Raw genomic sequence first — 26,916 nt, forward strand, 5'->3', positions numbered from 1 at the left:
TTATAACTGTCCAATGGACCTATAGGGTTTTGGAAGGCAGAGATTCTGCAACTTTTTTTAAATTCAGCATTATTACACAGAATTAGAGATTGCTGTGATTTTTATTTAATTTGGGATCCTGATTAGAATAAGAACACAGAATTATGCCTAACAAACATTGCATTATTACATCATTGTGATATGGCTTCACATTAACTGTATTAGAAACAAAAATAACATTGGAATTAAGGCAATAACTACATGTGCAAACAAGCACAATACCCTGACACAATCCTTAGTAAAAAGCTCTTTCGGTTTGGTGATGGTTGATATTGCTGCATGCAGGTCAGCCACTGCTTTGAAGGATGTGCTGTGAAGAGCTTCATTTACTTAAAAATCCTTCCTACTGGCCCACGATGGCCAGCAGAAGCCTTCGGTAATCTCCACTTGTGTCACTTGCAATCATTGTGCTCAGGGCCTTCTGATACATCTGTTGGAACATCTGTTTTATTTGTACAAGATCAATCTGCATGTAAGAGATGATATTTTTGATGTTAGAAAAAAAGCTGTTAAGAGAAAACTGGTATTTATTAGAATTATTCCTTAATCGTGAAAATAATTATAATCAAAGCAAAGAGGAAAAGAAACACCAAGTGACTGACATTTGACAGCTAGCATTTATACCACTGCTAGCATCACCCAGTGACGGGCTAATTTACTGTTATGTAAAAATACTGAAAAAGAATGGTACTAGTCTCATCTATTATTCCAAAAATACTGGCGATTTAAAAATAATGAAACCATTTGACAGGATAGTTATTATAAAAAACAGACAATAACAAGTGTTGGCAAGGATGCAGAGAAATTGGAACCCTTGTGCATTGCTGGTAGGAATGTAAAACAGTGCAGCTGCTGTAGAAAAAGATATGGTGATTCCTCAAAAAAATAAAATGGAATATCATATGACACCGTATCATACCATCTGATACAGCAGTTCCACTTTCAGGTATGTACACCTTTGTGAAAGCCAAGACTCAAGCAAATACTTGTACACCCATGTTCACAATAGCCAAAGGCAGAAGCAACCTGTCAACTGACAGATGAGTAAACAGAAGGTGGTGTATACACACGATGGGATACTAGTCTTAAAAAGGAAAGAAATTCTGACACATGCTACAACATGTTTGAAAATGTTGAAAATGGTTTGCTAAGTGAAAGAAGCCAGTCACAAATGGATAAATACTGTATGATTCCACTTACACAAGGTACCTAGGGTAGTCAAATTCACAGGAAGAGAAAATAGAATGGCGACTGGTGGTTACCAGGGGCTGGGGAGAAACTCATTTAATAGGAGTATGGATTTTCAGTTTTGCGAGGTGAGAAAGTTGTGGTGGTAATAGTTGTACAACAATGTGAATGTGTGAACATAATGCCACTGGAATGCATCCTTTAAAATGAGTAAAATGGTAAGTTTTCTGTTATATATATTTTACTACAATTTAAAGAAAAGATCATGCTTAGGAAATTTAGGTCTAAATACAAATACACAAGTTTTTTAACAACAGCATACAATGGTTGTCTTTTAAAAATGATTTACCTTCTCTACTATAAATTAGTGGCATAGGTTTTCTTTCAATTAAGAAAGAACTCAAATATACAAAGTCAAAGAAAGGAAAATATTTGAGGTACATTTAGATAAAGAGATAAAGATAAACTTTCAAAAGTTGTTTTATAATTAAAAGCTATGTGTCAAGAATTTTATTATCCAATAAGATTAATCTTTCATACAATTTTTTACATTAGCAAAATGAAAACGAAAAGATAAACACTTTCCAACTTGATAGAAACCAGTATTCTCCACAGACCTGCTCTAGTAGGAAAAATTCCTGGCACTGGCTATCCTGAGACACGGTGGTCCGTTTCACCAACTTGCGCCTCTCTCTCGGCATGAGGAGAATGAACTACCAGCAGTGACAAAGGAACTCTTTCTTAACATCATTCCTGAGGGACTGACACCCTAAGGAACTTTCAGGAAATTAACTTTCAAAATCAAGTAAGATCAGACAAAAAAGAAAGCCTCACCTCACTTCGAGTGACCACAGTCCTGACCAGGGTGGAGTCATCTGTGCCGGCACCTTTCATAGAATAGTAGAGCCTCTCAGCAAAGAAGGCAGGGCGGTTCAGCGCACACTGCACTGCAAGTGAGAGATACTTCACACACGATGTCTTGACAAAGGTATCCAGGCTTGAGCTTCATTTGTCACTTCTAGCCTGCCTTTGACCATTTTCTATAGAATTATCTGAGAAAGCTGAGGCGATGTTCTCCCTCTTGATTTTTCTCAGAATCCATCTTTCCTTCTAGCCACATCGGATAGGCTACCCTCAATTCTAGAGGAGTCCCTCTAGCCAGTAAATCCCATTTTCTTTACACAGATGCAGTAGCTTACACTGTTTACATTTTTTCCGCTTCAAGTGAGAACATCTATAGCAACTGTGCCCAATAATATCTTACTTAAAAAGGGATAATGACTGAACTCTGAATTCTACAAGTCCAATATATCAGTTGGCTGACAGAAAGATAGGAGATATATTCCAGTATGAAAAAGAAAACAGATTTGAGACAAGATCTGAGAATGATAATAAATCTGACACATTTTCTCTTAGGAAAATTAACTTAGCCAAGTCTTTTCCTGCAAATGGCAGAGATATACTAACTGTACATTATTACTTTAGCTATAATTACTATAGTAAAATTTGTAAGACCCTCAATTGCTAATACACATGTGTTACTAACACTCTAGTCACATATTCTCCAGGAGAATTAAATTTCCATTTCATCGGATATCTCAAAGAGCACCAGAAACTAGCTTTTTTATTTCAAAAGGGGAAAGGGTCTCTGGATTGAGTATTTGAAAGATGTTTTGGGAGCTCAAAAGGACACTTTGCATGATGCCACAGTAGTTCCTTAGGGCTTTCCCATTCACTTTAAAGGAACTACAACATGTACTGTATATTCTTGCTTGATCCTCATGAAGGGCATACAGAACAAAGACCAACTGACTCCAATTTGATCACACCGCCACCACTCATAAAGAATTGTATGTAAAACAGGATTGGCTCAGCCTCTGCCTAAGCAGATTCCCAGGAGGCTATATTAAGTATCATCACTTAATGGGAACAACTAGTAAAAGCCCCATTCATTTACAAACAAAACAAAGCAAAATATAAAAGTCTCTTACAGATGGTCTTCAAACCACTTTCAACATTTCCGGAAAATTCACGGGCAACACTACTTAACAAATCACGATTAGCCACCTGCAAACAAAAAACATAAGGGTTAAAATATTTTCACAACTTAAAATAGAAGCCAAATCTTCAAAAGAAAAGCTCATACCCTGGAATAAGCCTCCATGGTAGCTTTCAGCTGAGGAAAGCTTCTTGTGGCAAGAATCATGTTAAAGCAAGATTCATCTGTCCCCAGTCTCCCCTCACCAGCTTGATAGAGACGTTGGGCATCTTCTTGAGCCAACTGGTGGTTCACATTCTGGTTCTCATCACGATTTCCCTGCAAAAGAGGAAGGCAAGAGTTGGAAGATGTGATACAAATTCTATTAAAATCCACCCTCTCCCCCACCAAAAAAAAGAAAAAAGCCAAAAAGAAAAACATCTCTACTAGGACACTCAAATGAAGAAATATGGGATTTAAGACCAATATGCGTTATGCTGAGTTCCACTTTGTATTCATTTATGCAGCTAAGAGGTATGGAGCACTTAGTTGTTTTGTGTGAGGCTGTATTAGGGTTCTCCAGAGAAAGAGAACCAGTAGGATGTGCAAGGTGCTAGGGACACAAGAAAGACAGGTTCCTGCCCTCAAAGAATTTAAGTCAAAGGAGGGCATATATAATATGGAGCTTTATGAACTTCCTTTCCTTTATAGCCAAGTGAAATCTCAATATTTAAGTTTTATTATGAATGTAAACATAAAAATGACACATGAGCTTTTAGGAAGAAGCTACAAATAACTCAAGTTCTGCCAGACTGTGCCGGTTTGTATGCCAAACTCTTCGGTGGGATGGGAAGGAAGGAAGGAGTGTGCGAGAGAGAAAGCAGTGGGCCAGACAGGAGTCAAGCCTAGATGGGCATTCGGTTTCTATCAAAAACAGAAACACAAACCCCAGTGAAGGAAAGGCTGCACTCTAGAGTCTTGATGTCAGTCTGAGGAACACAATGGAGAGGGTTCCTTAAAGGTGAGAAATGTTCTGAAGAGCCATGGACACAAGAAACAAACAGAAGCATATGCTAAATGAGAGACTGAAGACAGCACACAGGAAAAGATGCTCAGGAAAAATCTCCCAGATGACTGACTTGGGATTCAAACACACAAAAACCAGTCTCATTTTCCTGAGAAGCCATTCTTCTACTCACTCCCTTTAAGAGGTCTCTGTACTTTGGAAAATAGCTGGGCCTTGCCCTCTGCATAAAGAGACCTGACACCTCATATACTTTTTTTTTTTTTAAGTAGTCTCCATGCTCAACTTGCAGCTTAAACTCACAACCTTGAGATCAAGTCACGTGCTCTACCAACTGAACCAGCCAAGTGCCCCTCAGGTAAAGTCTTAATATCAGTTTTTTAGCATTAAATCTCTGTTCTGTTTTGTCTTCTTGCTGTTGTTTTTCTTCTTGTTGTTTTTAAAAGCTAATCTGCTCCCCTACTTTGTTATTCCATTGCAGGTAAGTTCAATTTCTTCACACCCATTTGCTTTCTTTTCTCATTTCCACATCCACTCACTTTGGCATACTATGTTTTCTGCAACTATCGCCCTTTGCTCTGAAGAGCCTGACCTCTGCTTCCCTATCCCTCAAGACCATCCAACCTTGTATACTAGCACGATAGCCAATAACTCCTGACACTGAATCAGTGTGCTGGTCTTCTCAAATAGACCCTCATCATCTCATTCTACGTGTGTTAATAGTATCATTCCAAACACCCTATCTGGAGAATTTTCCGTCACCTCTCCAGCACATCTGGGGCATCAGAATAAGGATGGTGCGAATCACAATATTACTGTGAACTCTGAGAAATGTTTCTGCAACTCTGGCTCTTCTCACACAGTTTTCACCCCTTATAGCACTTCCATGGCAGTCCTGCACATCTTCAGTTGTTGGACCAACTTAACTGGCAATACAATGCTAAACTTATAAGTATGAAATTCAGGGGCACCTGGGTAGCCTCAGTCTTAAGCGTCTGCCTTGGGCTCAGGTCATGATCTCAGAGTTTATGAGTCCAAGCCCTGCACTGGGTTCTTTGCTCTCAGTGCAGAGTCTGCTTCAGATCCTCTCTGTCCCTCTTTCTCTCTGCCTCTTTCTCTTTGTCTCAAAAATAAACTTAAAAAAAAAAAAAAGTATGAGATTCATCCCCAGCCTAAGACAAAGAGCCAAGCTGATTTCTGATTCCATATAACCTTAAAGAGGTTAATTTCTAATTCCTTACAAAGCTAAATCTGCAGAAATAAATTTCAATAGTGACTACAAAGACTACAAAGAAATTTGAACATTGGATTCTGTGCTACCCCTCTTAAAGATGGCAAGTGGGCTAAATATTAAAAGGAATAAAGAATGCTCACTGATAGTACAAAGCAAAGAATGTTCCCTCATCGATATACATTCATACTATACTCACCTGGCACATGGATACAAGTAAACGTTCAAAATGTCCTGATGTATCTGATCTAATGTCCTTTTCAAGGTCTCGTCCAAATTCTGATTGATAACATCTGACAATTTCTCGGATTTCCTGATTTGTTCTTGTGCACAAAATTTCAATCAATACACGTTCCTGAGTTCCTGCTCCCTATGTTAAATGAAGAAAGTGAGAATTATACAAAAGAAAAACAAAGTCACAGAAAATGATTAAATCTTACTAGTTGCTGTTGTTTGGCCTCCAGACCTAAAAAGCTATATTTATTCTGATGATCGGATACAACGTACTGATTTAGCTGTCACTGTAAACTGCCATAATTGGTGGCGTTTTACATTTACAATAGGATAAAATATTCAAAGTGAATATCGTACCTTCATTGCATTCCGTAAACTCCAGGCATCATAATATGTAGGTGGCATGAATAGGGCAAGGATCAGTTCTTCCATATTTCCACTTAACTCTGATTTGAGGTCTTTGATTAAATCCTGTTTAATTACAAATATAAACTAAGTATATGTGCTCTCCAAATTTTGCTGCTTAAATTTTTTAAGAAATACATGGAAAGGTGGAATTGAATAGCTTTATGAAAACCTAACTTTCAAATTTGAATAGTATGTACTAAGAAACAAATATATACATTTAACATTTGTATTTTGAAGCAGATGTACTTTATTCACTCTACCTATAAACAGTAACAAATCCCTATTATAGTTCCACCATTATACCAGGTACAAAGACAGATAAACAAAATAAAAAATCATTCAAATTAACAAAATGATAAGCAGATATTCACTTAGTATAAGAAACTGTTCTTGTTCTTGTGGAAGTAGGAATCATCATTGTGTTCTTTTGTGGAAAGATAAACTCCTAAAAAGAGATAATATAAGGCAGACTGTACTTAAGTAGTACATAAATCAACAGCAGGAAAAGCTGAAACAAGATAAGTTAAAGTGGGCTAGAAAGCCCAGAGAAAGCTTCTAGTCCAGATCTTGAGGAGTATGTAAAATTAGCAAGCAAAGAGGAAGGAGAAAGACATTTCAGGCAAGAAGAAACATAAATGAGAAATATAAATATGATTCCCATGCTGGACTATGCATTAAAATCCTCTTAGAATTTCTCAAAAAGAAGAGAAAAAAGAGGAGAAGAAAAGAAAAATACATTGGTGTCGAGGACAAATACTCAGGAGGTTCTACATGTGTTTTTAAGTATGAAAGAAAATTATGATGCTCAGCTAAGGTTGGGAATCACCAGTATAAGGCAAGAACTGTTCCCATAGATCAGTGAGACAGAGTTGTAACAATATGCTTGGATCATTACCTTGAACACAAGCTAAAGAATGTGGATTTGATTCTGCATGCTGGGAGAAGCCACTGAACACTTTTATGCCAAAAAATGACATTGAAATGGCAACCATAGGCAGTATGGACTACAATGACAAAGAGGCTACAGATAAGAACGTTTAGGGTACTAGAACATTTAGATAAGAATTTGTTCATGCTTGGACTTGAGGAGTGGATTTGAGATAGAAGATACATTTTTAAGAAGCCATTTTACGTATTAGATCAACATGACAGAGTCAATAACCATATGCCAGGACAAAGCAGTGCCTGGCATATAGTACGCACTGAATAAGTATCCAATAACTGATCAGATCAGAAGAATGTGGAATCAAGGACAACTCCATAGCAAGCCAGAAGAATGATTTTTTTAATGTTTGTTTATTTTTGAGAGAGAGAGGGAGAGGGAGCAAGAGTGAGCACAGGGGAGGGCAGAGAGGGAGGGAAACACAGAATCAGAAGTAGGCTCTAGGCTCTGAGCTGTCAGCAAAGCCCGACACAGGGCTTGAACCCATGAACTGCGAGATCATGACCTGAACCAAAGTCAGATGCTTAATCGACTGAACCACCCAGGAATATGTTTTTATTAATTAATAGGAACCTCAGAGAAAAGATGGCTAGGATAAAAAAACATACACTGTGAATTTAGTTTTAATTCTAACTGATATATAAGAAAATTCAGGACAGCATAGGACTAGCTATATATGAACTAAAGAAATTCATAATATGAAAAGTACTTTTCTTAGAGAAGGAAGTCTGATTTTGAACCCTAAAGGAAATCTAGAGTTTGTGTTGCTTAATTAGCTTTAAGACAGGTGGACCTGGGCCAAGGAGGGAGGGTAAGGCAGAGTTAAATAGGTCAAATGGGAACAACCAATTAACTTGGATCCCCCAATCTGAGAAAAGTAAACTAGATCCAGAGACTGTTAGGAAGTTTTAGGATTCCTATCTAAATGGCAAACCAATGCTACCTAGTTTTCCCCTTTAGATCTAAGAAGCAGTAGCACTTTTTAGCCATAGAATCTTGTTGGATTTTGTAATTGATCATCCATTCAGCAAACATTTATTAAGTGGCTATTTATTATCATTCCTCTACTTGGTGCTAAAAATGCACAAATGAGTAGGCCATGGTTAGCCTGCGGGGAACTCACTGTTTTGGAGAGTGCACAGTGAGATCAATTATAGCAGAGGTTTTACAAAATGCTATTGGACCACTGTGAGAGAAGCAGCTAAATTCTGCCCAGAGCAATGAGAGAAACTTCACTGAGAAGTTGATTTAACCCAAATCCTGAAGAAGTTGTTTGCCATGAAGAAAAAGAGGAAAAAGTGTTCTAGGCCAAGAGAACAACATATACCAAGCACAGAGGTATAAAAGACCATGATGTGCACAGGGAATGGCAAGAAGTACCACATGAGCATTGTGGGAAGCTGCATAGATTCAGCTTATCGGCAGGAAGTGCCCCTCTCTGTAGGGAGCACCCAGAAAAACAAGATTAACCGTCTACAGGCCAGGGATGTGTATTTCCCACTCAGGATTGGAGCCGGCCAGACTAGAAGAGCCAAACAGAACAAAAGATCAACCACATTTGGGCTTATGCAGTGTCAAGCACCCCTGCCTAGCATTGCAGACTGCAAGTCTGTGACTCTCCTTTTGATGCTGTGTTTGGAGTTTCAGTTTCGGTTTCCCTTTTTCTAATAATCATTTGACTCTGTTACCTGGCAACCAACCTGGGTCAGTTTCCCGCCCCAAACCCTATAAAGGTGTGAATATTTTCTTAATAAATTGGGCTTGATCAGAAATCGCTTGTCTTGCCTCACTCTCTGTGCTCCCTTTCCTGCCCTATTCTCTCTCCCTCCCTCAGGAAACCTACGGACCCGATTTACCACCCCGCCGGCCGGGGCGGGATTGGACAGAGCATAATACAGGATATACTTGGAGGGAGAGAGAAGAGGAAGATGATGCCAAACACCAAGAATAAGCAGGGGCTATATAAGTCCTTGAATCTCACTGTAAAGAGAAGACTGAGAACCAATTTTATATATAATTTTATTATTTATTTTATATATAATTTATATGTATATATAAATTATTTATTTTATATATATAATTATTATTTATTTTATATATAAAGTTATCTATCATCAATTATACTATTGTGGCCACAACCTGTTGAGCATCTATCACATGTCAAACATAGTATGAGGTATGACTACGAGATGAAAGTCTACTCCAGAATTAGAAAGGCTTTTAAGACAAATACATAGCAAACACACCACTCCTGGGGTCTCTGGAGTCTAACGGTCTCTACTTTGTACCACCAGTACTAATAAAAAGCATCCAACCTCACATAAAGGCAGAGTCTACAGGCCACTGCCAGGAAAGAAAAAAATATAAATACCTTGCCATACATGGTCTTAAAAGCGGCTTTAATTTTTTGCCTCTGATCATTGGAACGGTTGGCCACAACGTTCACAATCGCCTGCTCATCTGTCCCTGGAAGAACCATACATTTTTAAGTAAGGATGATGTCTGTGCTGAGTACTCCTTGAGGACATCTCTTGGTTGCTTTACAAGGTGACTGGGCCAGATTAAATTAAGGTATGTGCGCAGGTGGACACATAAACTTGACTAATAATATAAAGTTTACTTTTACTTTAGATTCAATCACTCAAAATTATAAATAAGGTAAAAACCTGTTTTCCTTACCAAAGCCCTTCATCGCTTTCCGAAGAATTTCTGCATCTTTCATGGCATCAAAGTTGGCCGCTGGTTGGATTGTTCCTTGAGCTCCCTGAGTCACTGCGGCGGGCTGACACATGAAGCACAAAATCCAAGTCAGTTACTGTGCTAATCCTTTCATAATATAAAAATACAGCAAATTTTCATGTTGTACACCTAAAACTAATACAATGTGATATGTCACTTATACCTCAATAAAACTGCCGGGGTGGGGAGAGGAGGGTAAAAATGTTTAACATCTTTAGTGAAAAAATCTAAATTTTTTTAATAACTCAGGATTCTCTTCTGACAACTTAAGACTTCCCCAGTTATCACTCTTAGGCAAGGAGGCCATGTTTAAGTTTTAGGACACAGGATACGAGCATTTTATTTTCAGGGCTCATTCTCAAATAGGCAAGAAAGACTATCCCCTTCCTGCCAAAAGACAGCTGAACTCCAAACTTACAGGAGGCAAAAAGTCAAGTTTGTGATATCAGTCACAGTCTTCCAATGCCTCAATTTCCTTCTTGGTAGAATAGGAGGAAAAAGAGATTGATCCCTGGAAAGTGTGAGAAGAGCAGCAGTGTCTGACTTAGAGACAAGTAAATATGGGTGCCTGGGGGGATCAGTGGTTGGGTATCTGACTTCAGCTCAGGTCATGATCTCACAGTTCACGGGTTCTAACCCCACGTTGGGCTCTGTGCTGAGAGCTTGGAGCCTGAAGCTTCAGATTCTGTATCTATCTCCCTCTCCAACCCTACCCTGCTTACGCTCTCTCTTTCTCCCTCTCACAAAAATAAGTAATAAGCATTAAAAAAATTGTTTTTTTAAACAGCACCTGTACAATAACTACAGCTAACATCAGACTTCATGGAGAAAGACTAGATGATTTCTCTCTCAGATTGGTAACAAGGGAAAAGTTCCTTTCTCACCACTCTTATTCAAAAATAGATAGGTAGATAGATAGATTATAAAAATATAATAAGGGCTTTAATTAGATAGACCTTGACTTGCCCAATGAGGTTACAAATAAGCAATATAATTTTGGCAATATGTTCACACTTCATCTACATGAAATAAAGGCACCTGGGTGGTTCAGTCAGTTAAGCGTCCAACTTCAGCTCAGGTCATGATCTCACAGTTCAGGAGTTCAAGTCTCACGTTGGGCTCTCTACTCTCAGCACAAAGCCTGCTTTGGATCCACCCCCTTCTATGCCCCTCCCCTGTCCATGCTCTTTCTCTCTCAAAAATAAACATTAAAAAACATGAAATAAAACATTTTGTAATAAGAAAACAAAATGAAAACAAGCAATAGATTCTTGGAGGTAGAACATTCTTTACTGATTATATAGGAAATAAACCAGAAAGCAAAACAGGGACTATATTTTAAAAATACAAACTGGGGCAGCTGGGTGGCTTAGTCAGTTGAGCGTCCAACTCTTGATTCAGGCTCAGGTCATGATCTCATGGTTTTGTGGGTTTGAGCCCTGTGCTGAGCTCTGCACAGATGGCAGAGATGGAGACTGCTTGGGATTCTCTCTCTCCCTTTTTCCTCTCTGTCTGACCTGCCCCTGCTCATGTTCTCTCCCTCTAAATAAACAACTTAAAAAAATATTTACTTTTTTATTGAAAAAAATTTTAATGCTTACTTGTTTTTGAGAGAAACAGAGAAACACAGCATGAGCAAGGGAGGGACACAGAGAGAGGGAGACCCAGAATCTGAAGTAGGCTCCAGGTTCTGAGCTGTCAGCACAGAGCCCGACGCGGGGCTCGAACTCACAAACTGTGAGATCATGACCAGAGCCGAAGTCAGACGTTTAACTGGCTGAGCCACCCAGACGAAAAACATTTTTTAAATAAAAACACAAATCTATGGGGAAATTTAAAAATCACTATGACAAATGCCACAGTAATAATGGTTTCCAGAGAGAATCATCAATGGATGCTAAAATTGGTGATTAAAAGTATGAAGAGAACCAAGATATTTACATAGTTTGTACCTAGTAGATACAAGCGATCAAAATTAATCATTGCCAATAACAGTAAGTCAACAGTAAGTGCCTCCTGATATAATAATGCACTGGGGATCCAAGATCATTTTTGTGGTACTCCTGTCAAAATGGCCAAGCACGAATTTAATCATGAGGGAATAAATATCAGACAAAACCAAACTAAGGAATTTTCTACAAAATAACTGGTAGTACTCTTCAAAAGTGTTAAGGTCATAAACAAAAAGGACTGGAGAATTGTGTCAAATTGAAGGCAACTTAAGAAGGGTGCCTGGCTGGCTCACTCAGTAGAGCATATGATTTTTTATCTCAGAGTTGTGAGTTCGAGCCCCACACTGGGCATAGAGATTACTAAAACAAATAAAATGAAATTAATGAAATCAAAAGTAATATTTAAAAAACAACAACAAAACCCTTAAGCCCTTAAGGGACAGGATAATAAATGCAATGTTTCATCCTGGATTTGATCCTGAACCAGAAAAAGATATTACTGGGACAAGTGGTAAAATTTGAGTAAGATCTATAGTTTGGGTAACAGTATTACATTAATGCTATTTCCTGATTTTGATCATTTTGTTGTGTTTATATAAGAAGTTAACACTGGAGGATCTGGGTAAAGGGTATTCAGGAATTCTATATTTTTATAGCTTTTTTGTAAGTCTGAAATTATTTCAAAATTTTAAAATAATTAAAAAATACCCAGCTAGGAAGCAGTAGTTTTCTTTTTTCTTTTACTGTTCATTTGCGGGAGGGGAGCGAGCGAGCACGCGAGCGCGAACCCAAGCAGGTTCTGTGCTGTCAATGCAGGGCTCAGCATCACAAATCATCATCTGAGCCGCAATCAAGAGTCAGATGCTTAACCGACTGAGGCACCCAGGCACCCCTTTAATAGTTTTCCTCAAGTATTCAAATCAGGGTTTAAGAAAGATGGGGTGAAGTGAGATGATATCCTATTACATTTTTTTAACTGAATTTTAATATTTTATTTAATCCATCACCTCTAAAATATCATTCAAAGATGCATTCAATACCATTCCAAAATACAAAATGATTCAATTGCTTTTTTTAGGCAACTGAAACTGCATTTAAAGCTATTTACACCCATTGAATACAGCAATATGCCAGGAACAGGGGGGCAACGTAAACGGGGAGAAGAGGACCAGACCACCTTTTAGGGTCAGTAATGTCTCCCACTTAGCAATACCCTCACACCAACAACCACCCTACACTATGAAGCTTCTAAGCCAAGAATGTTAACAAATGACAAATATTTGTACTGCATTTTTTAAAAAATATTTTACTTAAAAATTTGTACTTTAAGAAAAAAATAATTCTACTTAGAGCAAATATACAAATCTAAATCTTTTTTCAACATAAGCCTTTACGTGAGCTTTATCGTTATTGAAAAACTAAGGTTTCCTTTGATATTACCGCCTTCATAAAATCCAAGTAGGGCAAAAGCCTCTGTTTATAATACACTGGACTAAGCAGGTGGCCGGTTAGCTCAGTTGGTTAGAGCGTGGTGCTAATAATACACTGGACTAGACAGCAAGAGAAACTGATCTTTAACATCTATGATCTGATGATCCTCATTTTCTGTCATCCTCTTCTTTCTTAAAAAAAACTACTCCATTTTTCATCTTTAGGACAAAATGGATTTGTTTTATTCTTTGTTGAAAGTCTAAGTTTGAAGTGAATCTTCATCAAAAAACTGTCATCCTCCAGGCACTGTATTGAACTAAAAGAAATCAGGTCCATGTCCTAGAGGTCAAAACCCAAACCAGGGAAGATTCCTCAGCACAACAAAGCCCCTTTGACACACATTTGATAGGAACCTTCCTACTGAAAAACAAAACTGAATGAATCAGGAGGAGGAGTTATCTGGTCCAACTGCCCAACCAAGACAAAAATTTTCATCTTCTTACTCATATATACACTCACACACACACCATCTACCAGAGGACTTTCAGTGATAGGGAGCTCATTCCTCTCAAGGGAGCCTGTTCCATTCCCATCTAAAAGACGTTCCAAAATTTACCACTCTGTTAACTTCTGGTTCTCTCTTAAGGTAGTAATTGTTGTTACACATGAGTTGCATATGTATAAGTTTCATTTTGTGTTTTATATTTGAAACTCTTTTTCTATACTTAGTGATAAAATCCAGGTCTCTCAAACTATGTGCATGCTTAAGCTAAAATAAAATCAAACTTCTCATACATGATTAAAATTGCTACAGATAGATGATTAGCAATCAACTTCAACAATAAAAAAAAGGATTGATTGCAATTTCCTATGTGTTTTGGAGGAGTATCATTTATAATACCAGCAAAGCAGCATTATGTAACAGGGAGACCACTGGTCTGGGAGTCAGAAGAGCTAGATCTAGCCTCAGCTTAGTCTTTTACTAGGTGTTGGTCATGGACAAATTTCTTCATCTCTTGGAGCTCAAATTCCTCTAATCAAAAAAGTAAGCCAGGAAATAGCTTACAGGTTTTTCTTTCAATATTTTAATCCCTCTCCCATCTCAGTTTTAAAACAGCTTGATAATGCTAAATCCTTATAATTAAAGCGTATGGAAATCTATAAAGAAAATCAAGATAAAGATAAGCATAGAAGTATCCTGCTTGTGTTCCTTGTAACTTGCCTAAGTTATAAATTTAAAAATAAACTTAATATTAAAATAGGGGGCTATAAAGAGATGAGGCAAAGTCTTGACACATGGGAGACTAAGGGCTATTGAGAAATCAATTCAACAAATATTAACTGACTACTATAGCTAGAGCCCTGCCAAGTACTACAGGGACTTAATGATTAAGACAGATACAGTTGAATCCTCAAGGAAGATGTGAGAGACCAATACACGAGAAATCAGAAAGAGAAGAAGGCACATACAGGGGACACACTGGCACATACAGTAATTAGTAAACTTTAGAAAACCTTACTCACTTCAGTGTTATAATCCAAAGATACAGGAGAGAAAACAGGATAGGAAGGAAAGGATTCTGTATTGATCTGAAAAAACAGTGGAAAGTTATAAAGGTAAAAATAGAAAACAAATCCACACTTTATCAAACACTGCCAAAAACAGCAATCAGTCACGCAAGTTCATAGTTGTAACTATCGGGGAGGGAAGAAGAACTAAACCCAATTCCAAGAACCCAAGTAAATCTCTATGAAGAAGTTATAAGTATTATCACCTGTGAGAAGGGACCTATGCTTGTCTTATTAAAGTTATCAGAACACCACTTAAAGCAGATGGACCAAAGAGAGCATCAAATCTACCAGAAGCAAAGAGCAGAATCTTAAGTGACTGTAATAGACCTCTGCTTCATGGACACTTTTTGTTTTTTTTTGTTTTGTTTTTTAATGTTTTTTTTTTATTTATTTTTGATACAGAGAGAGACAGAGCATGAGAGGGGGAGGCGCAGAGAGAGAAGGAGACACAGAACCGGAAACAGGCTCCAGGCTCTGAGCTAGCTGTCAGCACAGAGCCCGACGCGGGGCTCGAACCCACGAACGTGAGATCTGACCTGAGCCGAAGTCAGAGGCTTAACCGACTGAGCCACCCAGGCGCCCCTTGTTTGTTTTTTTAATGTCTTTATTTTATTTTGAGAGACAGAGCAGAGAGTGAGCGGGGGAGGGGCAGAGAGACGGAGACACAGAATTCAAAGCAGGCTCCAGGCTCTGAGCTGTCAGCACAGAGCCCGACGCGGGGCTGGAACCCATGGACTGTGAGATCATGACCTGAGCCGAAGTCGGATGCTTAACTGACTGAGCCACCCAGGAGCTCCTCATGGAAACTTCTAATGTTAGCAAGGGAGTGGTGCCCTTCTTTGGCATTATGCAATTAAACTGGTCTAAATGTTAAATCAGGAGCAGAAATACCTGACTTGGGTAAGGACCTTGTCCCCCAGGATACTGTCCTGCAGGAAAGCCACCTACATGTTAAAAAAAAAAAAAAAAAAAAAGGATAGTAAACAGATCTTATAGGATTTAACTTTTCAAAACAGCACTGACTATTATGAATATGGAAACATATGAGAACACTCACACCATGTTTATTCAGTAAAATATTTTAATATTATAATTCACTGAATCTAAAACCAACTTTGTTCACAAGAACCTTTTAAAATATTCCATGTCCTACACAGTTTCCTAACAAATAATACCCCCCCCCCCTTTTTTTTTTAAACACTGGAACCAAACTAAATTCTGATTCCCTCTGGAAAGGATGCCAGGACATAGTTCTGAGGGTTTAGGAATGATACAGGAGTGAGCAGGGAAGGTTTTGGGTTTTTTTGGCTTTGGAACAGATTTTTTTCTAATTCAAAAAGTGGGTCCTTATTTCCATCTTACTGATTAAACTTTTTCGTCATATTAATGCATTTCATGAAACCGTGTATTTTAAACTATTTCTCTCTCTCTCTGCCCCATTCCCCTTCTCATGCACACTCTCTAAAATTAAAAAAGAGATTATTTATAAAAGTACTTAGTATAAAGTTTACTGAAGACTATCCCAAACACACCTAAATTCTCTCAGGGGCAACTGAAAAATTTTAAGCAGCACACTGCTGGTTTTCTCTGGCACCTACCAGGTAGTGGGACCTGTGCTGGGCCCCCACCGTAAGGCTGGGAGGGCGGCTGTGGGTAGCCAGAAAAGCCTGCTGCACCTGGGGGCGCTCCAAACCCTGGGCCTGGAGGAACTAGAAAAAAAGAATAAATACAGTGACAGTTCTCATGATTGAAGAGTAAGCTTTAGGAAAATATCTACTAAGAAAAGTGGAAGAAATATACAATTAATGCATTAAAACATCAGTCTCTTTTGGTCTAAATTCAACTTATTAACTCTTTCTCTGTTACGAAATAAATTAAAAAATTACAAAATTTTTACTTCATTCACCTGCCTAACTGCCAAACTAATGACAAAAGGGCTAAACTTTATGGCTTTTGGACAAAGCTGTCCTAAAGGTCACAATTATGCTAAGTGAAATATCATAATCAATTCTTAAGATTACAAATAATCAAATAAACTGCTATATATTGGCCCTTTACTACCAGGAGATTTATTCTAATTCTGTTCACAACAGAATTTTTGAGAATGTTTCCAGCTTTCATGACCCCAAGAAACTTTATCCCTCTATCTTGCCAGCTAGATTTATGGTATTTCATAGAGAGTAGGCTAAGAGCATCTCTGACCTCATACAAAATAAGCAAGAATGAAAAGGATAAGGGAGAGAAAGAGAGAGAGAGAGAGAGAGAGACAGAAAGAGGAAAAATGATACAGCAATTCCAAATCATCACTAATGCCACAACCCATTACTCACCTCCAGGATAGGATGGAACTCCCCCTGGTGGTGTGGCACCAGGATAGCCTCCAGGGGCTGGGTAGCCTGAAGGAGCAGGGTAGCCGCCCACTCCTGGGTAGCCACTACTTGGGGCGGGTGGGTAGGCACCTCCTCCCACTGGAGGAAAGCCAGAAGGATAAGGATATTGACCCGGAGGGGGAAAAGTTGACTCCTGACCTGCAGGCTGAAAAAACCAGAAAATTTTTCATATGAATGTGATCATAGAGAAACATGACTCACCAAACACACACACAGAGATAACTGTGTAGGCCTAAATTTTCTTTTACATAGTACAAGTCCCATTAAAAGTCTTGGTATCTTGTACAAGTTTTCCTGTACACTAGTTTATCAAGACACTTGCTTTGCAGAACTCAATTACATTTAATTCTACCTGTGTCAGGCAAGAGGGGTCTGTTTCTCTAATTGGGAGTAGGAACCAGACCCTTTAGAAACCTATCAAGGCTCATTAGTTCCTTCATTCTCCTACCACCTGGAAATATTAGAAAGACACAGCTCTCTACCCTAAAGAGAAGAATTCATGGCTCTCTTGCAACACCTGGACCTGTTGCACAATAGGAACAAAAAAGTGACCTGAGTCATCACAGGGTGTGACACTTGGAGCCCAGTTCAGACTAGACAATGTCTAGGAGTGGCAGAGATAGTTACATGTTCACTAAACTTTCTCACCAAGCTACAAAGTTGGACTACCTTTCCCAGACCCATCTGAAATTAAGTAGGACCATATGACTGAATACTGGTGAGTGAAGAGAGTCAGAAATGATGTACACCACTTCCTTCTGGCCCCTAAAAACCTCCCGCCTAATCCTCTACACTCTCTCTTCCTCTTTTCTTTCATCTGCCAGCTGGAAGCAGAGAATCCAGTGGGGGAATCCAAGGCACTAGAGGATGATAAAGCCAATATGTAGAAGGAGCCGTGTAACCTGAAAGACTACATAGAACCAAGCCTCCTTGATACCCTCCCCCACCCCGCCCTGCCACTGACTTCTAGGAGAGTAAAGTAAGCAAGAAATGAGTTTTTATTGTGTTGTCACTCGGATGTTGGGGTTGTTGGTTTCAGAAATTAGTCTTTAATGACTGAAATGGTAGCTAGAGTCCAGTTTAGTATATAGGGGCTTAGGAACATATTCATAATTCTCTTCTCTCCAATGATATATTCAGGAGAACTATATATTCATTTTACATAAGAATACACACATTATCATTAATCTGCATAGACCTCTATTTCTATTCTCCCAGTTAGAAAGAAGCCTTTTACACTTATGAATATAAAATTGAAATGCATAATTCTTACTTAAATGCCTCAGCTAGGAGTTTAGTACTCACAGTATAGATATCAACAAGGCAGAACTTAGTACATTTATTTATAAAATGTACTCCAAATACTAAAAGTATCACAACTACAAATGTGGGGACCTCTAATCCACCGCAATTTGTTATCTCTGAGTCAAGGCCTTCTTAGTTATTTTAAACCTTCTAATACAAAGGTTAAAAACCAGTGACTCATGGAATGATTTTAGCTTACATACATGTTTTATTGGTCATACAACATTAAACATTAAAAAATTAATTTCCCAATTTAAAAAATTGGGGCAATTTCACATCAAATCCGTATTTCTGGCTTTACTTGAAGAAATGGAGTATCTAGCAACACTGAGTCTGCACCACAGCACGGCCACACTGGGGCTTCCCATAAATAAAGCAAGTCCCCTCTCATTCCCTCCCAACTTCTGCCTTCACACACTTATTCTACTTAGTACCTCTGGGCAACTGAGTTTATGACCTGTGTCCTAACATATGTGTAAGATCTGTCACGGGGAGTCCTATACCTTTGTTCCAAGTACATGAGCTATTTTACTATTATAAGTGGCAATACTTACAGGATATCCAGGGAAAGGTGGGTAGCCTGTTGGGGGATAGCCTGGGTATGACATTCTGTAACAATAAAAAATGTCCTCTGTAATTTTTTATTAGGGTTAAGTTCTTAGAAGATACATATCATCAAGGGTTCTATAGAAAATCTGTCTTCTTTCAAAAGAGTCCATCAGGCATTCAACATGTGAATATTAGAGGTATAAGCAAGGTTTACAAAGTACTTCTTCATTTCCCCATTCATAACAATGGAGTCAGCAAAGTAAATGTTCCAACTTCATTCTCTCCATATGATTTTTGTCATATCTTAATACTACCAGTACTATTATTTATAGAATATCTTTAAGCCAATTAATTTTTCACTTAAATCTATTTTTTAAAAAAATTTTTAATGTTTTTTTTATTTATTTTTGAGACAGAGACAGAGCATGAGCGGGCAGGGGCAGAGAGAGAGGGAGACACAGAATCTGAAGCAGGTTCCAGGCTCTGAGCCAGCTGTCAGCACAGAGCCCGACGCGGGGCTCGAACCCACAAACGTGAGATCTGACCTGAGCTGAAGTCGGACACTCAACTGACTGAGCCACCCAGGCACCCCGCTTAAATCTATTTTATATCACTTCCATATGTGGAAAACTTGCAATACTTTCTTGCCACAAAGAGAAGGAAGTGTTAAAGTAAAGATTAAAATAAGTGCTTTCCAAATGCCACAGAAATCGCCTTACTTGCTGATATAATACTATGGGAAACAATGGTTAAGAGTTAACATTCTGTAGTCACACATACCTTTTCATAAACTTTTGATTAAGTTTCTTTTTTTTTTTTTAACTTTTTTATGTCTTTTATTTATTTTTGAGAGACAGAGAGAGACAGCATGAGCAGGGAGGGTCAGAGAGAGAGACACAGAATCTGAAGCAGGCTCCAGGCTCTGAGCTAGCTGTCAGCACAGAGCCCAATGCGGAGTTTGAACCCATGAACCGTGAGATCTGACCTGAGCCAAAGCCAGATGCTCAACCGACTGAGCCACCCAGGCGCCCCAATGGGACTATTTTAAAAATATAACCATAATATCATCAATGTGTCAGTGTTCAAATTTCCAATTATCTTTTAAATATTTAGTTTTTTATTTTGTACTTGTTTATTATAGAAAACTTGTAAGATTTTAGAGTGAACAGTGTTAGATTGAGCTACATGGCGTTACTGAAATTCAACTGTTTAACATACAAATTTCTTGTGATTCAACCTAATATAATGAATGTTCACATAACTTCATGTTCAGTTTCAACAACTGTCAAGTCATAGGTAATCCTAGTTCATTTTACCCCAATCACTACCCTTCCTAGATCATTTTAAAGCGAATCCCCAAACATATCCCTTTACTCATATGTATGTTAATGTACTATCTGTAAAAAGAAGACTGTTTTAAACCAATTTACCAATACTGTATCTTAAGAATTTAATAATTTCCTAATATCAAATATCCAGCATTAAATTTGCCTAAATAATTCAAAATATTTTTTACAGTCTGGATGTTCAAATCAGTATACAAATACGGCTCATTTTGTATTTTTCTCGCCTCAGACTTAGAATCAGTCTACTCTCCAAAGAGCCCTGATTATGACTAATGTTTAGAAATAACAACTGGAGTACTAGCAGTGCTTCCTGCCACTAGTTGATCAGTGTTTCTCTAAGCCTTTTCAGTATGGGACAGGGTAATACATTTCTTAAAAAAAGAAAACATTCATATTGATATTTCCAATTCAATTTTACAATTATAGGGTTTTTTTATTTAGTTGATTTTATATTTATATATGTATTTCCCTTATACTGAACTTCTTAGTTCCTAATAACATTAACACACTGCCTTCTTTATTCTACCGCATTAATTCTATATAAACTCATAAGAGTTTCAGATAATGATAACTATAGTATGCTGAATAGCTGCTTTCCAATAGATATCCCTAGAATTTTGAGTATCACCTTATCCTGCAAAAATGATATGATTAAATTATAGATCTTGGGGGAGCTTATCTAGAATACATAGGTGGGCCCTAAATCTCTAATTGGTGGCAAAAAATAAATAAATAAATAAGGTGGGGTGGTAGAATGCAGCCAATTTGGGATTAAAGAGGCAATCATACATTGATTATCTATTCTCTGATAATATATGGTAATCAAGATTTGATAGTATTCTGATCAGCAAACATGACGTGGGAAATATCTTTTGGCAACTGCAGTCTGCACCGATGTCTAAAAGTTATTTTCTTCAAAAGGAGCTCATTTCTATTTGGAAATGCAAACAATAAACTGAACATCTAATGATGTTAAGAAATTATTACATTTGTAGGTCTGATAATGGTATTATGATTTTCATTAAGCATCTGCTCTTTTAGAGATATACACTGAATATTTACAGATAAACTATATCTGGGAATCACGTCAAAATACTATGAAAGGGTTGTGGAGGAGTACAGATGAAACTAGAACATCAGTTGATACTTACACAAGTATGTGGGTATTCAATACACTCTTCTGTCCAGTTGGGCATTTAAAATTTTTCCATAATAAAGTTTTTGTTTTTAGAAGACTGTTCATGTAGGGGTACCTGGGTGGCTCAGTCGGTTAAGCCTCCAAATGCAGCCCAGGTCACAATCTCACAGTTCGTGGATTCGAGCCAAGCGTTGGGCTGTGCTGACAGCTTAGAGCCTGGAGCCTGCTTCAGATTCTGTGTCTCCTTCTCTCTCTGTCCCTCCACTGCTAGCGCTAACGCTTGCTCTCTCTCAAAACTAAATAAACATTAAAAAAAATTTTTAAGACCATTCATGTAAAACAAATGCAGCCAGTGTGAACCCCAAACCAACAAATATATACATATATATGTACAGTGTAAGTGCCTTCTGCAATTGAAAAAAAAACACTACTAACCTAAAAGAAATGCAAATAAAACACAGGGGAAAACAAATATTCAAAACAATACCATTTCATAGCCTGACCATATTTATAAAACAGGGGTACGTGGGTGGCTTAACCATAAGCATCTGACTCTTGCTTTCAGCTCAGGTCATGATCCCACAGTCTGTGGGACTGAGCCCCATGTCAGGCTATGTGCTGACAGGAAGGTGCTTGGGATTCTCTCTCTCCCTCTCTCTGCCACTCCCCCACTCATATGCATGCATGAGCTTTCTTTCTCTCTCTAAATAAATAAGTAAAGTTGAAAAAAAAAGATTCACTCATGTTTTCACAAATGGGAAGATTTCCTTCTTTAAAAAATATCTAGGGGTGCTGGATGGCTCAGTCTGACTCTTGGTTTCAGCTCAGGTCATGATCTCAGGGTTCCTGAGTTCAAGCCCCACACTGGGCTCTGTGACAGTTCGAAGCCTGCTTGGGTTTCTCTCTCTCTCTCTCTCTCTCTCTCTGCCCCTCACCCACTTGTGCTCTTCCTCTCTCTCTCAAAATAAACATTTAAAAATATATATCTAAAAAATTATTGGTGATCAAATATAATAATATGCCTGGCAAATAAATCTATATAAAGACAAATAATCATTTATTTAGCATCTACCATAAAATAGTATACTAAGATTGGAGACTAACAGAAATATCAAAGGTTTAAACTAAGTTTTAAAAGGTGATGGAAATATTGATAGGGAAGCTGAACAACAATGTCATGAGCAAGGCAAAAGACAGTATATAATTTTAAGATAGACAATCATCAAACACAATGAAAAGTAGATTAAGATAAAAGCCAGTTAAGAGGCCTTCAGTTTTGGTATGGAATTAAATATTCATCATTCCCCACCAGATCAATCTTAATAACTCATACCTAACCAAGAATATATCTTAACTACAGAGAACAAACTGATGATTACTGGAGGGTAGTTGGGTGGATGGATGGGTTAAACAGGTGATGAATACCAGGTGTTGTGATGAATCTCTAAATTCTACACCTGAAACTCATATTGCACTGTACACTGATTAGCTGGAATTTAAATAAAAATTTTGGGGAAAAAAATCCCATTATCTGTCACTAGTACCACTACTTAAATTATCTCTATGTACAATAAGTAACCCAATACTTCACTTTTTTTCCTTTGCAATGCCTCTCCTATTCTTCCTGTCATTTCTATTCTCATAGCCATATCCTTGGACCAGGTTTTCATCATTTGATGCCTATTTTAGTAAAATTACTTTTCTATATGTCTTGCATATACTCTCACACTTATAATTTTCTGGGCACCATCACTAGATGAATTTTCCTAAAATGCTCCTTTTTCAGAAGCATGTGACTCTTCAGGTCAAACCTCCTCAAAGACTACTGCTAGAGTATCAAATGAAAGTTTATAGGCCAGAAATTCAGGTCTCCTTAGTACTGTCTCTAATTTATCTATTCATTTTATCTCTTAACAGTACCTACCCTCCAATGAGAACTCTCTACCACTTAAATCATTCCCAATGTGCCTTTGCTTAAGCCACTGTTATTAAATGACGTGGCCCTCATGCCTGGGTCACTCACCTTCCTGACTTACCCAGCTCAACTCTTTTTTTTTTTTTAATGTGTATTTATTTTTGAGGCAGAGTGCCAGTGGGGGAGGGGCAGAGAGAGGGAGACACAGAATCTGAAGCAGGCTCCAGGCGCTGAGCTGCCAGCAGAGCCTGATGTGGGGCTTGAACTGACTGAGCCACCCAGGTGCCCCTGCTCTCTCCCTTCTCTGAACAATGTACAAGATAAAATAGTACTTCTTAAGCTTTAATATGTATGTAAATGACCTGAGGATCTTGTTAAAATGCAGACTGTATTTCAGTAGTTCTGAGAGGAGACATGAGATTCTGCATGTCTAACTAGGCTTCCAGGTAATGCTGATGCTGCTGGTCTCCGATTCATACTTTGGTACCAGAATATTTTGGTGTTTCTGGATCTACCATCTAATCTGCACATATTTCAATGTGTTTTGGTTCTTCTCCCCATTGTGGCTGTAAATGATTATGTATTTCTTTTATATCAAAACCCCAAACAAATCCAACTCATCATAATGAAAGCCTATTATGTAATAAATACTGTCCTAGGTGCTGATAGAAAGATGAGGAAGAAAAGTATCCTGCCTTTTGAGTACACAGTCTATTGGGGCACCTGGGTGGCTCAGCTGGTTGAGTGGCTGACTTTGGCTCGGGTCATGATCTCACAGTGAGTTCAAGCCCTGAATCGGGCTTACTGCTATCAGCTCAGAGTCCACTTCAGGCCCTCTGTACTCCCCGCCCCTTTGCTGCTCATATGCTCTAAAATAAACATTAAAAAAAAATAGAGTACACAGTACAGGAAAATGAGATAATAAATTTAAGTTATTGTAGTGTTCTTTATAACATAAGTACAAGAAGGTAAAACATCAAATGAGAATTGGCATATATTGAGTCAAAGTTATAAGTTAAAAATAAAGATAGTAAGAAAAAGGATCCAGTCAGTTCTAAAATAATCATTTGGAATCCAAAGGTCCATTTGTAAAAATAGGAACAGGAGTATGGTCGGTATAAGGAGTAAAAGAGGGACAACAGCATCTTAGACATAGTCAGATGGACCTAGGGCAAAAGGTCAGTGTCAAAAGAAAGGGGGGAAATCTGATAATAGTTTATGAGAAAATTAATAATGATTTTAAAGGCAACAAGTAGTTATAGTAACAAAGACTACGTAAGTAACTTAAATTTCTAAATCTCAAGAACTGTTCCAGTGACAAAGTCCTATTTCTACATTCTTTCTCTTTTTTAACATTTATTTTGATCAAAAGTGAGACAGGGGCGCTTGGGTGGCTGGGTAGGTTGGGTGGCTGATGTTGGCTCAGGTCATGATCTCATGGTTTGTGAGTTGGAGCCCCTCCTTGGGCTCTGGGCTGACAGCTCAGAGCCTAGAGCCTGCTTGGGATTGATTCTGTGTCTCCCTCTTTCTCTGCCCCTCCTCCGCTTTGACTCTGTCTCTCTCAAAATAAATACACATTAAAAAATATAATAAAAGGTTAGAGGCTTAACTGAGCCACCCAACTTCCCCATGGAGGCTTAATTTTCAATGTACCTTTAGCCCTTTTGGAGTCATACACGTGTCATCTATTCAAAAGCTAGATTGAAGAAGCTTTTATAAAAACCCAAACCCATGGTGACTCAACAAATTACTCATTTTGCCCAAGGAATAAGAAGACTATAATGGTAAACAAAAGCTTTTACTTCCTTTTTATCATTCCCCATCAGCAACTACTTTTAAAAGACTAGAAATCGTTCTTGGTTCTCTAAACCACCTCCACCCAGTGAGTCAGCTACTAAAAGGGGGTGGATCTCACTATAGGAGTCTCAAGATGGCCTCAAGCCCAGGAACACAAGAGGCAGCTGTTGAAGATTTATGAAACAAATACAGAACAGGAAGAGCAAATGAAAATGGCCAAAAGGAGATACTACAATTTTCCAAAACCGGCCTCTTGGCTGGGAAGGACTATTTAAATCAGTCAGCAAAGGCCACTGGATAAAGAACTAGAGTCATGGCCAGCCAGACTTTCTGGTAGGCAACCATCACCAGTGACGAATAAAAAGCAGCTTAAATTTGGAGCGGCTACAACTTTTTTTCTACCTATCTAGTGCTTGAAACTCCTTACCTGCCTGAAAGGTAACTCATTAAGCTCTAACCAGAACAGATTACTTTATCCGATCAGCTCCCTATCTGATAGAAGATACTAGCGAGTTTAAAGGCAGTTGGGCGACTTTGCCTAAGGTGGACATCTACCATCTCCCTCAGTATAGGAAGTGTTCGCTCGGGACGGGCTGTTAATCAGCACACTTGCAGCTGTTCAGGGAATAGGAATCAAATCTGGAAAGCTATTTCCTAGAATAGTTTCCAAGAATTATAAACCTGAGCCCATGTACAATTTTAGGCATAGGCATTCTGTCCTACGGTTCACTAAGCAAGGTACAAATTTCCCAAGTTTCCCTAAATTTGCTGTGTCACCGGAAAGTCTAGTTACCAGCCAGACAGCTTTCGGTGTTTCTCGCTTGTTTCCCTACTCGGCCCTCCTTAAGGTCGTTCAGTAGGGTCAACCTTTGGCCTCCCTCCTTCCACCTGTAGTCACTTGGCTGAGCGCAGGATGTCACTGCTCCCTCTAATCTCGGGACAGCCGAGTGGCCCAGCGGAAGACGAAAGGTCTTCCCGCCTTCCCGCCGGACTGTTTGGCCACCTGGCCGGTCCCACCTCAATGCACCTCCGCCCGAATGTCCCGCAGGGCAGCCCGGGTCCCGAGACACCCGCCATCCCGGAGGCCCACAGGCACTACCACCGAGCCCTATCGGGGGGACACAAGCGGGACCCTGCTAACTCCCGCACGGCGAGCCTCAGGGCGGGCCTGAGCGAGGTGATTAGGGGGACAGGGGCAGGAAGGGTAGGGGGCGCCATCACTCACCTGACCCGGGGTAGCAGCGTCACAGCCCAACCCTGGTCGCCTGCAAGATGGAGCCGGAGGCGGGGCCTGGAAGGCGGGGCGCCGCAGCAGCCACCAGAGCGGGTTAGGAGAGCTGCGGGCGGCCGGGAACGCCCCTCGACCAGGAGGGGGCGGTGCTTGGCTCAGCTCGGCTGGCACTTTCGCTTAGTCCGGGCTAGTAGCACCACCTGCGGGAAGAGCCGCTCCCGTCAGGTGGACCAGCCGGTTTTATCACGTTTCTCAGTCCAAAGGACCATGCCCAACCCCGTTGGGGCTCTCTCAAATCACAGCGGTTTTGAGGAATCTCGGAGCCCTTTCAGTGACGGGAGGCTGAGCAGGGCCGCGATTGGGAGGCCAGGTGCATCCTCTCCGACTCTGATATACCGCCCTCCCTGAGACTCAGACTCTAGGAGTGGAACCCAGCAATTTATTTAACAAGCCCTCCAGGTGATTCTAAGGCACACTTAAGTTTGAGCATCATCAATTTACTACTC

At 39.1% G+C, this 26,916-nt stretch overlaps 1 protein-coding gene and 1 long non-coding RNA gene across 4 annotated transcripts; one reads left to right on the top strand and one right to left on the bottom strand.

Moving 5' to 3' along the window:
- Window positions 1–82: 82 nt before the first annotated feature.
- ANXA7 (annexin A7) lies at window positions 83–26,504 on the bottom strand. 3 transcript variants are annotated; one of them, XM_029931914.1, is made up of 14 exons: window positions 26,405–26,504; window positions 18,989–19,043; window positions 17,070–17,274; window positions 16,338–16,448; window positions 15,631–15,683; window positions 14,692–14,757; window positions 9,725–9,827; window positions 9,417–9,511; window positions 6,052–6,165; window positions 5,660–5,830; window positions 3,374–3,544; window positions 3,219–3,294; window positions 2,062–2,174; window positions 83–505 (listed from the first exon to the last, which is right to left on the bottom strand). In XM_029931914.1, the coding sequence occupies exons 2-14, from the start codon at window positions 19,040–19,042 to the stop codon at window positions 383–385; spliced, it is 1,455 nt and encodes a 484-aa protein (XP_029787774.1). In that variant the 5' UTR covers window position 19,043; window positions 26,405–26,504; the 3' UTR covers window positions 83–382. The 3 variants fall into 3 exon arrangements, with proteins under 3 accessions (XP_029787774.1, XP_029787772.1, XP_029787773.1); XM_029931912.1 differs by lacking the exon at window positions 26,405–26,504 and adding an exon at window positions 21,481–21,578; XM_029931913.1 differs by lacking the exons at window positions 14,692–14,757; window positions 26,405–26,504 and adding an exon at window positions 21,481–21,576.
- LOC115285545 lies at window positions 4,545–18,128 on the top strand. The gene is made up of 2 exons (XR_003905574.1): window positions 4,545–4,587; window positions 17,954–18,128. It is a non-coding gene; the product is annotated as an uncharacterized LOC115285545 (long non-coding RNA).
- Window positions 26,505–26,916: the final 412 nt, after the last annotated feature.

The sequence above is a fragment of the Suricata suricatta genome, chromosome 2 (genome assembly GCF_006229205.1).
Source record: "Suricata suricatta isolate VVHF042 chromosome 2, meerkat_22Aug2017_6uvM2_HiC, whole genome shotgun sequence".
Lineage (NCBI taxonomy): Eukaryota > Metazoa > Chordata > Mammalia > Carnivora > Herpestidae > Suricata > Suricata suricatta.